The sequence below is a fragment of the Copidosoma floridanum genome, unplaced genomic scaffold (assembly GCF_036245765.1).
Source record: "Copidosoma floridanum isolate Cflo_tuat_1 unplaced genomic scaffold, Cflo_Japanese_pri ptg000007l, whole genome shotgun sequence".
Classification (NCBI taxonomy): Eukaryota; Metazoa; Arthropoda; class Insecta; order Hymenoptera; family Encyrtidae; genus Copidosoma; species Copidosoma floridanum.
Genome location: NW_028321884.1, coordinates 9,452,477 through 9,465,274, shown reverse-complemented (window position 1 = coordinate 9,465,274; position 12,798 = coordinate 9,452,477). Strand labels below are relative to the sequence as shown.

The window sequence follows — 12,798 nt, the reverse complement described above, 5'->3', positions numbered from 1 at the left end:
AACGAACGTTGCCGTGCTAAATGAGACGTATCGTCAGTGATCTGCTGTACGTGTGTGTGTGTGTAGACGTACACCTCATACCGCTTTTTGCGTACTAGCCCTGTATATAAGTATATTGAATAAAGTTAACGCTCCTGTATTCCTTAAGCCTCTACCTTTTTTTTCTTCACCGGCCCTGGACTTCCTACTTTGCTTAAATATATAAACGAGGTTTCCGTTGATATTTCGTTCGTATTACAAAAAATCCAGTCGAACATTCGTCATATATTTAACGCGACAATGGAAAAAGGTACACTCGGAACGTCACCCTCTGTAATAATTGAATGTTCAATGTATCCAAGTGTTCTTAAAACTTTTAGTGAAAAAAAACCACGCCAGATAAGTACGTAATGAAAATACGAATTTTGACGAGAAATACAATATTGATAATAGGCACGCGTGCGTGTGTGTGTGTGTGTGTGGAAACAATCGCGCGAATGGCCTTTTCCGATGATAATACCGAAAAATAGTAATAACAAAACTATATCGTAACAATGATAATGTGTAACCAACTAGTGCAAATCAAACACGTGTTGTATGAAAAATATTCCTATATAGAAGAAAATACACTACTTTTTATTTACATTGAAAAAAAAAATAAAATAAAAAAATAACACCATTATACATTCCATGTACTTACAAAGTATACGCATACCTGTAGCAGGTGTATAACCATATACAAATTTATGTATGATTTCTACGTATATGAAAAAAAAGAAAATAAAATTTATAAAATTCCAATTGAAAAAACAAATACAAAATGTATATCACTAGCCTTTTCTTCCCTCCTCGGTCAAAAAAAAAAAGAGCCATCTCCTCTTGCGTTTGTCCTAAGTGGATGAAAAAAAAAAAAAAAAAAACCACGAACGATCAGTAGTCGGCAGCGATCGAAGGACTGGAACTGCGGCTCATCGTCTCCTCGATTCTCTAAACCCCCAGGGTGCGAGCCAGCTTCTCGATGCTACGTGGAAAGGCGCTCGTTATGGCCGCATGCTGGGGCCCAATGATCGCGTCTCCCATCACCCCGAGTCTCACCGCTTTGCCGTGCCGGTGCAGCGTCATCGACAAGCCTACACCCACGAGGATGATGATTGTACATCAGGTAAAGGACGTTTTTCCATTTTACAACACATATACGTACAGCAGTTGCCTTGGGGGGGCTTCCAGAAAACTGCCGAGTGGACACCGTCGACCGGCAAGTCGCCGTCGACGTGGGTCAACGATATGCGGTATCTCCTGGTCAGGTGGTTCAGGACAACCTTGAGAAAGACATAGGGCAGACAGGAGGTCAAGAAGCCAGAGGCGGTCTCCACCGCGGTTATCCCGTAGATGGCGCGTTGCTTGCGCCTGGCCTCCCCGACGTTGCTCTGGACGACCTGGAGTATCTCGACGAGGTCGTCGTCAAAGTGCGGCGTCTGAGTCGGCAGGGCGAGGCACAGCAAGCCGTTGGCCTCGCCGCTCGCGACGTACAACGACCGCTGACTGGCGAACTTGACCGTCGCCAGGACCTCGTTGGGTATCGTTTGCCCGGAACACCTGACGAGGCGATTACGTACAAAATTGTACACTCTCTCGCATAATATATATATACCTTTACACGCGATGTACAAAAAGTGCCGGTGAATACGCATGTGTATGTATAACCGACCTGAAGTACTCCCTGAGCGAGTCGACGCTGGCGGCGAGGAGGATCTCGGCGTCGCACGCCCCGCTGACGGCTGCGATCTTTTGCAGGAGCCCGAGCTCGATCTCCTCGGACCAGGCCACGACCTTCCTCCCGCTCTGCGAGACGCTGCGAAAGTCCTCGGTGGAGGTGCGGGACCGAAAGAGTTCCTCCGCTATGGCGAACGGAGCGCTAACCGCCATGGCCAGGATCGAGAAGACCTCCAGGATCGCCTGACGCGCAAAATCGGCAAATCAAAGGATCGAGATGCACGAATCACCTACAGGTGTATGGTGATGACAAACTCACCCTGAACACGAGGGGCAGGTAGCAAGAAAGAATGGAGACGAGGCTGTCCGGGTAGTAGTGGTGCTCGTGGAGGAGGCTGGCGGCGCGGATCTCGCGCCAGACGAGGATCGGTACCTTGAGGCTCGCGCAGATCGCCAAGTACCAGAGCCAGGCGGCGGTGGTTCGCAGGATTTCCACGGGATTCAGGAGATTCAGGATGGCTTGGAAAATCACCGGCCACGCAAAGTGACGCTTGTGCGCCTCCCGGACGTAAATCGGCCACAGGTCGCGCGCTCCCAAGCCCTCTTTGCGATGGTATTGCCTGTACGTGTACGCGTGACGGTGAGCATGAGTTGTAAGCCATATTAAAAGTGAGGGCACACTCACCTGGTGATCTCCTTCGCAGTGGAGAAGCACACGATGACGGCTATCTTGGCGCACTGCCACAGGCTGATGCGTCTCTTGAATATCTCGGGCCGCTCGGTCGGCTCGTTGTTGCAGAGAAACTCGTTCCAGACGTTGCTGAAGCTCTCGGTGAGCTTCTGGTGCAGCTTTGGTAGGGCGGACGGCTCGGCGTACAGGTTGGCGAAGGGCGAGTCGAGGACGCGCTCCCGGCTGGCCGAGCACGAGGACCAGCGCGCCCGCTCGAGCGGCAAAAAATCCCCGAGGACCATGTGCTCTTGGTGGAGGACCAGGTGGTGCGCCCGCACCAGGCAGTACCGGCCCAGGATCACGTGGACCTGCCAGGGCGAGTGGTTAGCTGCCAGGTACTTTGACGTCGCGTCGCTCACGTAGTCCTGGGGAGAAGCATTTTTCCTTTTTTTTTTTTTCTCTCACATTACAATTCTCACGACATACAAGTACGTAAGGTTTGGGGAGCAGATAAGACATTTTGTGCATATATACAGTTGTATACATATATATGATGGCTGTGATCTGCGATTTGTTTTTTTACCGATATTATCAAATAATTTTATGTATAATATCAATTACTGAGCTTTTCAATCCTTAAAATGTTGAGAGGATACCCTCATTATGAGTAGAAAAGCTCGTCAGAGAGTGTTATATAGGGTTTGCAGTGAGGTTTCCGGGGGTAGGTATACCTGAACGTTGAGCTCAGTGATGGGCCTGCCCTTGAAAAGGCCAGGCGAGACGATCAGGTGATTGTCCACGGAGAAGTTCTCGAGCTCGTCCCAAGTGTAGCGGTACGCCTTGGTCGTGAGTGCCATGCGCAGCAGTGGCTTTGCACCAGCCAGATGTACCAAGTGATTCCTCAGGTGTTCGGTCACCATCGACGGCCAATCGACCAGCAGCGTGTAAATACCCTGTACGATGATAAAATTAAATGTGCAGTGCGCGACCATGGATAACACGATGACGATAACAATCGGCAAATTATACTTGATTTCTGCCCTGGTCCAGTATACTGCGGATACTGCTCTCCTCGACGACGATGCTCCTCGGGTACTTCCATTTGACGAAGCGCACCCAGCAACGCCTTGTCCATTGACAAACTGTCGGTATTTTGCCGAAGTTGAACCACACATAATAAATAAAAATAATAAAAGCAAGCGAGGAAATTAAACGGCACCGTGTGGATATCGAATTACGTAAGTTTGGATGAAAATATATCAGAAATACTTGCTGTATTTTTCTTGGAAAATGATTATTTATAGCTTTTATTACGTGGCTGCTTTATTTTATCATCAGTTGCGTGTATTATCGCACCCATCGTACACGTACAAAGTCAATATTAAAATTTTCCGTAGGGAATTCGAGATCGAAGATGAGTGGAACAGTTATCGGTGAGTGAAAAAAAAAAAAAAAAAAAAAAAAAAAAAAACGATTCGACGAAGATTACAAATTCATGTGGAGAGTATCTCACTTCCGATCACCACGAGATCGAGGACTAAAGGTACCTGGATAACTGAGCAGCAGAGTCGGCAAGAGAACGAGGGTAAATACCACAGCGACGAGGGTGTCGACGCCGAAAAAGCCGGCCCAGACACCTCGCAGCACCACCTCCATCCTCGCGCACCACCTTCGTCCGTGAACTTGGACTATTTATTATTTTTTTGCATTCGGCATAATTAAGCTCGCTTATTTCGTCCCAACGATCGGTCACGAATAATATAGCGAGGGAACTAATCTCGGGCGCAGAGAAAGACCGACTGCGACCCTTGATCTCCTCCTCCGCTCTTCGGTGCGCAGAGATTGTGCGAGAGCCACGTAATGGTTTTATCGCAATTTTTGTTTCATTTTATTTTTCTTATTCGCCGTCTTCGAGTGATTGATCAATGTTTTTTTTTTCTTTTTTTTTTTTTTTTAAAGACTGTTTTGCTCCAACGAAAGCCATTTGTAGGCGCTTGATTTTAAAGTACGAAAACTCAACGTGATGTTGAGCCCTATGCTTTGGCTCGATAAGTCCTTCTAAGCTGCGTGGAAAAAAAAAGTACGGGGCGGTGTAAGATATTTGGTCGTTTATTGATTAAATATTTGAAACTTGTGAGCAGCAGCAGCACAAGTACAATGATTTTTTTAAATCGTTTGAATGCTCGCAAGATTTTGCAAGAAAAAACAAAACAAAAAAAAAACAAAAAAAAACTAGTTGTAAAATAAAACACAAGGCAACGTAACGACGATGGAACGTATTCCGTCATAAGTTTTTGAAATTTTTTTAAAGATTTAAGAAATTTAAAAATACAAAAAAACAATTTTCATTGCTTCAAACTAGAAGTAAGTTAAACAGTGCTACATCCTAAATTGATCGTTGTACACGAACAATCAATGATTACTAAAGAAATATAATAGCAATGCATACATAACGTTTAAATGGTAATTTTTTCATTAGATTTCCATTGTAATCTATATTACAAGCCACAAGCTTTCTTGTGAGATCGAAATTTTGGTATGTCAAAGATGATCAACAAGACTCGATTCTTTTATCTCGTAACGCTTATTAGATTCACAAATGGCGAATCAGCTGTTGGCCATTAGTTGTTGACTCGATCCCAGTAAAAAAATAAAAACTGCTTTGAAAATAAAATCTATGGAACGTGAGGAACAATCTATCGTAGTAATGGCTTGAGAGTTGAAGGAACGCAGAACAGCATGTAATCACGCTGAAGCTGCTGCTTCGTGTTTTAAGACAGAATTGGCAAGGCGACGATGAATACATGGTTTCTCGACGTTGCAGTTGCGACTACTACAACGAAGATGACCCGGCAGCCGCTTCATTCCATATATGTTCCAGTTCATTTTTAAAATATTTGCAACGGCCTTTAATTATAAAAACATACTCAACATTAGTACTGATTGAATAACACTTGAATTTCTGCAATTCAACAAATAATACTTACCAGTATTTTATGAAATTCTACTGACTTATAACTTAGTCTAGACTCAGGAGCTAAAGTGAAAGGTTCTTCATAATCTGAAAAATAAACGGTAAAACAATTAATAAACTACGTGTATCATTCGTATTAAATACATTCATTCGCAGTAAAAAACAAAATACACAAGCCCTATGGACATACCCGAGTAATAAATATTTGTTCTCAAGTTCGTAATACGATTGACAAATCTTTCTCTTCTCGACAATACCGATGCTCTATTACTATTGTTACTATTGGCTGTGTCTCGCAAGTTCCTCCATATTTCTAATCGAATTCTATTGATTCGTTGTAGAGCCAAAGCAGCTCTCTCCGGCATTATTGGCACTGGAGCTGCAGCATTTGAATTGCTGTTACTACTTATAGTCGTGTGCCATGGCGACGTCAAACATGGCTCGGAACGAGGTTCGTTACTAGTTAATATACTGTTCGACGTATATGACGATGACGTTGATGACGCTTGAGGTGAAAGAAAAAAAATTTATGAAATTTTTTCTTAATAAAAAAATTGCATCAATGGCGATGCAATAATACTGTACCTGATGGTCGGTTTGGCGGCTGAGACACAGGTTGATAGTGGTTTTGAAAAATATTTTCAAAGTAGGACAGACTAAAATCAGGTGAAACTCCAGAAGAACCAATCGTAGGATTATTACTCGGCAGTGAATTTTCTGCAGCCGTCTCGTCTCTAGGCCATGTCACGTGACTGTCGTTTTCTGGGGCTACAACGTTACTGCTACTATTTTGATTGATACTCTGACTGTCAACATAAGGATAGTTCAACAACGAATGTGCCCTATCTCGTAAATTTGTCAGATTAGGTGAAATCGCTGTACAATAATAAGTATTATTATTCAAGTATGTTTGACAATTTTTTATATGTTAAATAGATAAAATGATGTAAATCATACCTTTTTGTTCATTTGCAAGTGAAGCACATCTACTAACTATAACGTTCATGTACTCTTGTGCCGAACTTGCAGTGTTAAATACTTCTTTCTCAATTTCATTAATGATCTGTTTACATCTTCGAATGTGGTGAGTTTTCCTCAAGTTTGTAACCCTGTTGAGAAAATTATTTGTTTACATCCTAACTTTTTCTGCATAAGTTTAAAAAAAAAAAAAAAAAAAAACCACTACTTACATTCTGTGAACCATCATCTTTCTTCGAGCGCAAGTTACATTATTTTGCCATGATTTGGACCGTGCTTGACTTGTAGCTGTGTGTGGTGCTTGTGAATTTGTCATTGAGCTGGTAGAAACTACCGACTCAGGTAATGGTTGTTCATGTAAGGTAGTAGTTGCAGTGGATCTAGGTACCTGATCAAACCAACCACGTAACCGCCAACTTAACTGATCTAATCTTGGGTAAGAAGCAGTGGTGAAGGGAGTTTTACTCGAGTCTTGCTGATCGTTGAAGTGATTGTGCTGCGTTTCTTGACCTGAAAATTAAAAATTTGTCTGAGAGTATGTCTACATTGATGGAAAAATAAAAAAAATACTAGACAAATCCTACTTTTAGGAACATTAGGAATTGACGCTGCAATTGGTTGAGTATCACTTGGTAGGGACTGTGACTGCTGCAGTGCTTCAAAAAGTTCAACCTTCCAAGGTTGTACCGAGTTATAGGATTCTGGTGATTCTATTGGAGACTTTTGTTTGGCGTCTGAACTTGTCGGACTAACCATTTGAGTTTCTGTAATAAAATACATTTATCGCAAAAAACAACCAAGATAACGAATTCTGCATGTTATTTTGTGTCATTAATGATTGATTATTAAAAACTTTGTTCTCTTTGTTAAACTAATATAGAAACAAAGCATCTATCCACCAAAATAAACACGTAGTTGTAGTACTTGCACCAAACATCATAGCTAGATGTATTTGGTAAACAAATGACGCGCATGATTCATCAAGAAGCTATGGAGATAAAAAAAAATAAAAATCACCATTGGCAGTGTCAATAGGAGCAAAGGTTCTGTCATCCCTGCTGGCCGCGGATGACGAAACGTGCCGCCAGGGTGTCAGAGACGATAAGAGCGATGACGACGATGAAAAAGACGAGGGCTGGGAAGTTCTCCACGACATTTCGTAAGGACGCATCGCTCGTTCCCTATGGCGATTCCAGCTCCACGATCTCATTGGATCGTATGTATAAGAATTGTAAATTTGTCGTGGACGTGATCGGGATGCACTTTCGTGCTGTTCTTCGTCCATTTTAATAACCAAGTACTAATAAAACTCAACGTTTAACTAATCTATACGTACGTAAACCTCAAAATGTATAAGTATTTACTCGACAGTTGCATGCGAACTGTACGGAAGCCCGGTCACGACATCTGCATATAAAAACGCATAAGCACGCACAAGTATGAGTGCACAAAAACATGTACGACTGTATACTGTATATACTGTATAGTATATAGTATATAGTATACAGTGTATACTATATACTATATACTATAAAGTATATTATATACTGTATAGTGTATACTATGGGTGTATTCCGCAAATGCTGCCAGCAGTTAAGTTACGTAGGTCGTGGTAACGCCGCATGGTCGGGTAGCGCTAGCGTCAACCTGTACTAACTGTCGGTGGGTTCCGCATGTCAACAAACTTTGATATTTTTTACTGTTTTCGCTCCCATGCCATCTGATATTTCGGAGTTTGTTGACATGCGGAACCCACCGACAGTTAGTACAGGTTGACGCTAGCGCTACCCGACCATGCGGCGTTACCACGACCTACGTAACTTAACTGCTGGCAGCATTTGCGGAATACACCCATAGTCCGCAGGCTAAGTATACGTCCTTAACCGCCTTTTTCACTAACGTTTAGAATAATGATTGAGACAATCAATGATTGTATCATGAGTTTTTGTATAAAGTTCAATTTATACAAATAAGTTGGTAAATATAGGCACACATGATTAATATTTAAACATTTTAAGCTGTATAAATATATAACATAGATTCCAAATATGCATTATTACCGCTGGAATATGCTAACAAAACCAAATATCCGTCTTTCTCACCCAGCAAAATAATAGGTATCTGTATAATCCTGTATCAATTTATTGCACACATGCGAAATGTTCAATGACAGTAAACAATGACATAATTTCAAACTTTACTTTTAACTCTTCATTTCACACGTAATTTTACAATGCAATTGATAAATTATTATTCATACAAAAGTATTAATATTCTTATAGGAGGTCGATTTTCAGGCAAAAGATTATTTGTAAACTTGCCGTAAACAGCACAGCCAATGTCAACTTTTTATTTTCTATGTACACAACTAGTTGCGGCTGGTTTTAGCGTTTCAGATTTCTAAACTAAAAAGTGGCCCTAAAATTCTGAAGGAAAGCTTTAGATATTTTAGGCCCTAGAGCCACGTTGTCAATTATAAACCAGCCGCAACTTATTTGACAGATACAAAATGAAAATTCAACATTTTCTGTGCTGTTTGCGGCAAGTTTACAATTTATCTATTACTCGAAAGTATAAATATATAGGAGGTTAATATTCGTATAAAACATACACTGCAAACTTGCCGCAAGTAGCACAAACAACGTTAATTATTTATTTTGTATCTATTTCAAGAGTTGCGGCTGGTTTATAAGTGACTAAATGGCTCTAGGGCTAAGCTGCCTAAAGCTCTCCTTCAGAATTTCAGAAGCAATTTTTGGCCAAAAAAATCACGACCGCTAGATGGCGCTGATCCTAATGATTATAACTACTTATAGTAGAGCCATTTAATTAATTATAAACCAGCCGCAACTAATTTCGTAGATACAAAATAAATAGTTAAAGATAATTGTGCTACTTGCGGCAAGTTTGCAGTGTATGTTTTATACGAATATCAACCTCACATATATTTATACTTTTTGGTAATAGATATAATTGTAAACTTGACGCAAACAGTGCAAACAACGTTAACTTTTTATTTTATATTTACGAAATTAGTTGCGGCTGGTTTATAAGTAATTAAATGGCTCTAGGGCTAAGCTGCCTAAAGCTCTCTTTCAGAATTTCAGAAGCAATTTTTGGCCAAAAAAATCACTACCGCTAGATGGCGCTGATCCAAATGATTATTACTATACTTATACTAGAGCCATTTCATCAATTATAAACCAGCCGCAACTAATTTAGTAAATACAAAATAAAAAGATAACATTGTTTGTGCTACTTGCGGCAAGTTTGCAGTGTATGTTTTACACCAATATCGACCTCCCTTATATTTACACTTTCGGGTAATAGATATATTGTAAACTTGCCGCAAACAGCACAAACATCGTTAATTATTTATTTTGTATCTATTTCAATAGTTGCGGCTGGTTTATAAGTGATAAAACGGCTCTAGGGCTAAGCTGCCTAAAGCTCTCCATCAGAATTTCAGAAGCAATTTTTGGCCAAAAAAATCACTACCGCTAGATGGCGCTGATCCAAATGATTATTACTATACTTATACTAGAGCCATTTCATCAATTATAAACCAGCCGCAACTAATTTAGTAAATACAAAATAAAAAGATAACATTGTTTGTGCTACTTGCGGCAAGTTTGCAGTGTATGTTTTACACCAATATCGACCTCCCTTATATTTACACTTTCAGGTAATAGGTAAATTGTAAACTTGCCGACAATAGTGCGAACAATGTTCACTTTTTATTTTGTATTTATTGAATTAGTTGCGGCTGATTTATAAATGATGAAATGGCTCTAGTATAAGTATAGTAATAATCATTTGGATCAGCGCCATCTAGCGGTGGTGATTTTTTTGGCCAAAAATTGCTTCTGAAATTCTGATGGAGAGCTTTAGGCAGCTTAGCCCTAGAGCCGTTTAATCACTTATAAACCAGCCGCAACTCTTGAAATAGATACAAAATAAATAATTAACGTTGTTTGTGCTGTTTGCGGCAAGTTTACAATTTACCTATTACCTGAAAGTGTAAATATAAGGGAGGTTGATATTGGTGTAAAACATACACTGCAAACTTGCCGCAAGTAGCACAAACAATGTTATCTTTTTATTTTGTATTTACTAAATTAGTTGCGGCTGGTTTATAATTGATGAAATGGCTCTAGTATAAGTATAGTAATAATCATTTGGATCAGCGCCATCTAGCGGTAGTGATTTTTTTGGCCAAAAATTGCTTCTGAAATTCTGATGGAGAGCTTTAGGCAGCTTAGCCCTAGAGCCGTTTTATCACTTATAAACCAGCCGCAACTATTGAAATAGATACAAAATAAATAATTAACGATGTTTGTGCTGTTTGCGGCAAGTTTACAATATATCTATTACCCGAAAGTGTAAATATAAGGGAGGTCGATATTGGTGTAAAACATACACTGCAAACTTGCCGCAAGTAGCACAAACAATGTTATCTTTTTATTTTGTATTTACTAAATTAGTTGCGGCTGGTTTATAATTGATGAAATGGCTCTAGTATAAGTATAGTAATAATCATTTGGATCAGCGCCATCTAGCGGTAGTGATTTTTTTGGCCAAAAATTGCTTCTGAAATTCTGAAAGAGAGCTTTAGGCAGCTTAGCCCTAGAGCCATTTAATTACTTATAAACCAGCCGCAACTAATTTCGTAAATATAAAATAAAAAGTTAACGTTGTTTGCACTGTTTGCGTCAAGTTTACAATTATATCTATTACCAAAAAGTATAAATATATGTGAGGTTGATATTCGTATAAAACATACACTGCAAACTTGCCGCAAGTAGCACAATTATCTTTAACTATTTATTTTGTATCTACGAAATTAGTTGCGGCTGGTTTATAATTAATTAAATGGCTCTACTATAAGTAGTTATAATCATTAGGATCAGCGCCATCTAGCGGTCGTGATTTTTTTGGCCAAAAATTGCTTCTGAAATTCTGAAGGAGAGCTTTAGGCAGCTTAGCCCTAGAGCCATTTAGTCACTTATAAACCAGCCGCAACTCTTGAAATAGATACAAAATAAATAATTAACGTTGTTTGTGCTACTTGCGGCAAGTTTGCAGTGTATGTTTTATACGAATATTAACCTCCTATATATTTATACAGGAAAAACCAAATCAGGTTTCAGGAAAAAAGTTTGAAGGTTATGTACTGTATGAGTACTTAAAAGGTTAATAATTTAATTTTTCCTGTTTGAAATACTAGATCCCTTTTTTTTTCTCGTTAATAATTAAAGCATAAACTTATTCCAAACTTACCTTTTTGCTTCAAGATGAATCTAATCAAGAGACGTTAAAAGTGCAGAGTCCCAAGTAGAGTTGACAATTAAGTCTACAGTCAACACTATGAAATTATAGTTAAAGTATAATAATTCAATACTGTTACAATAACACTGTCACAACTGTCACAGAAAACTTATATTTTATTTAATCTATTCAAGTTGGAATATATTTATTAGAAATATATACAAAGATTAGTTTAAGAAATAGTGCATGTGGATCCTATTTTACTTTTTATTTGTCGAACGAACAAAAAAAAATGTTTCTATAGAGAATCAATTTTAATTTTCTAAATATTTGTTTAATTTATTAATAATTTGGAATATTTGGATATAAACAGAAAAAAAAAATGTAGCTTCATCAATGGATGTAGGTTACTATGAATCTCAAAATAACTTTGAAGCCTGCACACATGACATCATTCTGGGCATTTTTGACAAATAAAAATTAATAAAAATACATTTTTCTTAAGACTAGAGCCTTCTCATTGACGTTTGATATCTAAGCAAAACAAAAACTAGACATATATATATGGCCGGAGGTGTACCAACACACGGAGATTTCCGTGTAAAACGAAACTCGCTACCTTTCATGCATGCAATCTTGCAACTCGATACCTTTCACGCATGCAATCTTGCAAGCTAGCTTTGAGCTTTCAAGCCTGCACGCACGATGTCGTTACCGGGCTTCCGTAGAATACAGCATACAGCTGTCGAGCTGTCTGCTTTGCAACTTGTTTTGTTTTTGTTTTGTAAACAAACTCCGATTCGGAGATTCGTTAAAAATAACGAAGACAATTATTAATTGATAATTATTATAGTGCTTCTAAATATAAATAGTTTTTCTAAGTAGTATATATAAGTTTACATACCTTGTTTGGAAACAAATTTTGGTTATGCTAGTATGCCTTAATAAGTTTCAAAAAATGTTTCATTGTCTGGAAACAGGAACTGTATTATTAACATCTAATAAGAGTTGCCTTAAGTTGAGAATCATTTGATTACCTTTGCATGCATTTACTGGTTAGTCTACCAAATTATTTATGATTTTTATTTATTATAAGTATCTTAAAGCATTTCTCACAAAGCGATGATGGATGATGATAATGTCGATCATGATGATGCTCTAAAAATACTGTAGTAGTAATGGGAAGGTGGACATTTTATTATTCTTTTTTTTTATT

At 39.0% G+C, this 12,798-nt stretch overlaps 2 protein-coding genes across 2 annotated transcripts; both read right to left on the bottom strand.

The window, feature by feature from the left end:
- Positions 1 to 908: 908 nt before the first annotated feature.
- On the bottom strand, positions 909 to 4,125 carry LOC106643538 (uncharacterized). Its single transcript, XM_014358707.2, has 8 exons — positions 3,910 to 4,125; positions 3,392 to 3,504; positions 3,094 to 3,315; positions 2,378 to 2,787; positions 2,012 to 2,312; positions 1,688 to 1,935; positions 1,181 to 1,575; positions 909 to 1,109 (listed from the first exon to the last, which is right to left on the bottom strand). The coding sequence occupies exons 1-8, from the start codon at positions 4,016 to 4,018 to the stop codon at positions 967 to 969; spliced, it is 1,941 nt and encodes a 646-aa protein (XP_014214193.2). The 5' UTR covers positions 4,019 to 4,125; the 3' UTR covers positions 909 to 966.
- Positions 4,126 to 4,452: 327 nt separating this feature from the next.
- LOC106643533 (uncharacterized) lies at positions 4,453 to 7,709 on the bottom strand. Its single transcript, XM_014358702.2, has 8 exons — positions 7,332 to 7,709; positions 6,899 to 7,078; positions 6,527 to 6,824; positions 6,294 to 6,445; positions 5,922 to 6,212; positions 5,527 to 5,841; positions 5,350 to 5,423; positions 4,453 to 5,269 (listed from the first exon to the last, which is right to left on the bottom strand). The coding sequence occupies exons 1-8, from the start codon at positions 7,597 to 7,599 to the stop codon at positions 5,108 to 5,110; spliced, it is 1,740 nt and encodes a 579-aa protein (XP_014214188.2). The 5' UTR covers positions 7,600 to 7,709; the 3' UTR covers positions 4,453 to 5,107.
- Positions 7,710 to 12,798: the final 5,089 nt, after the last annotated feature.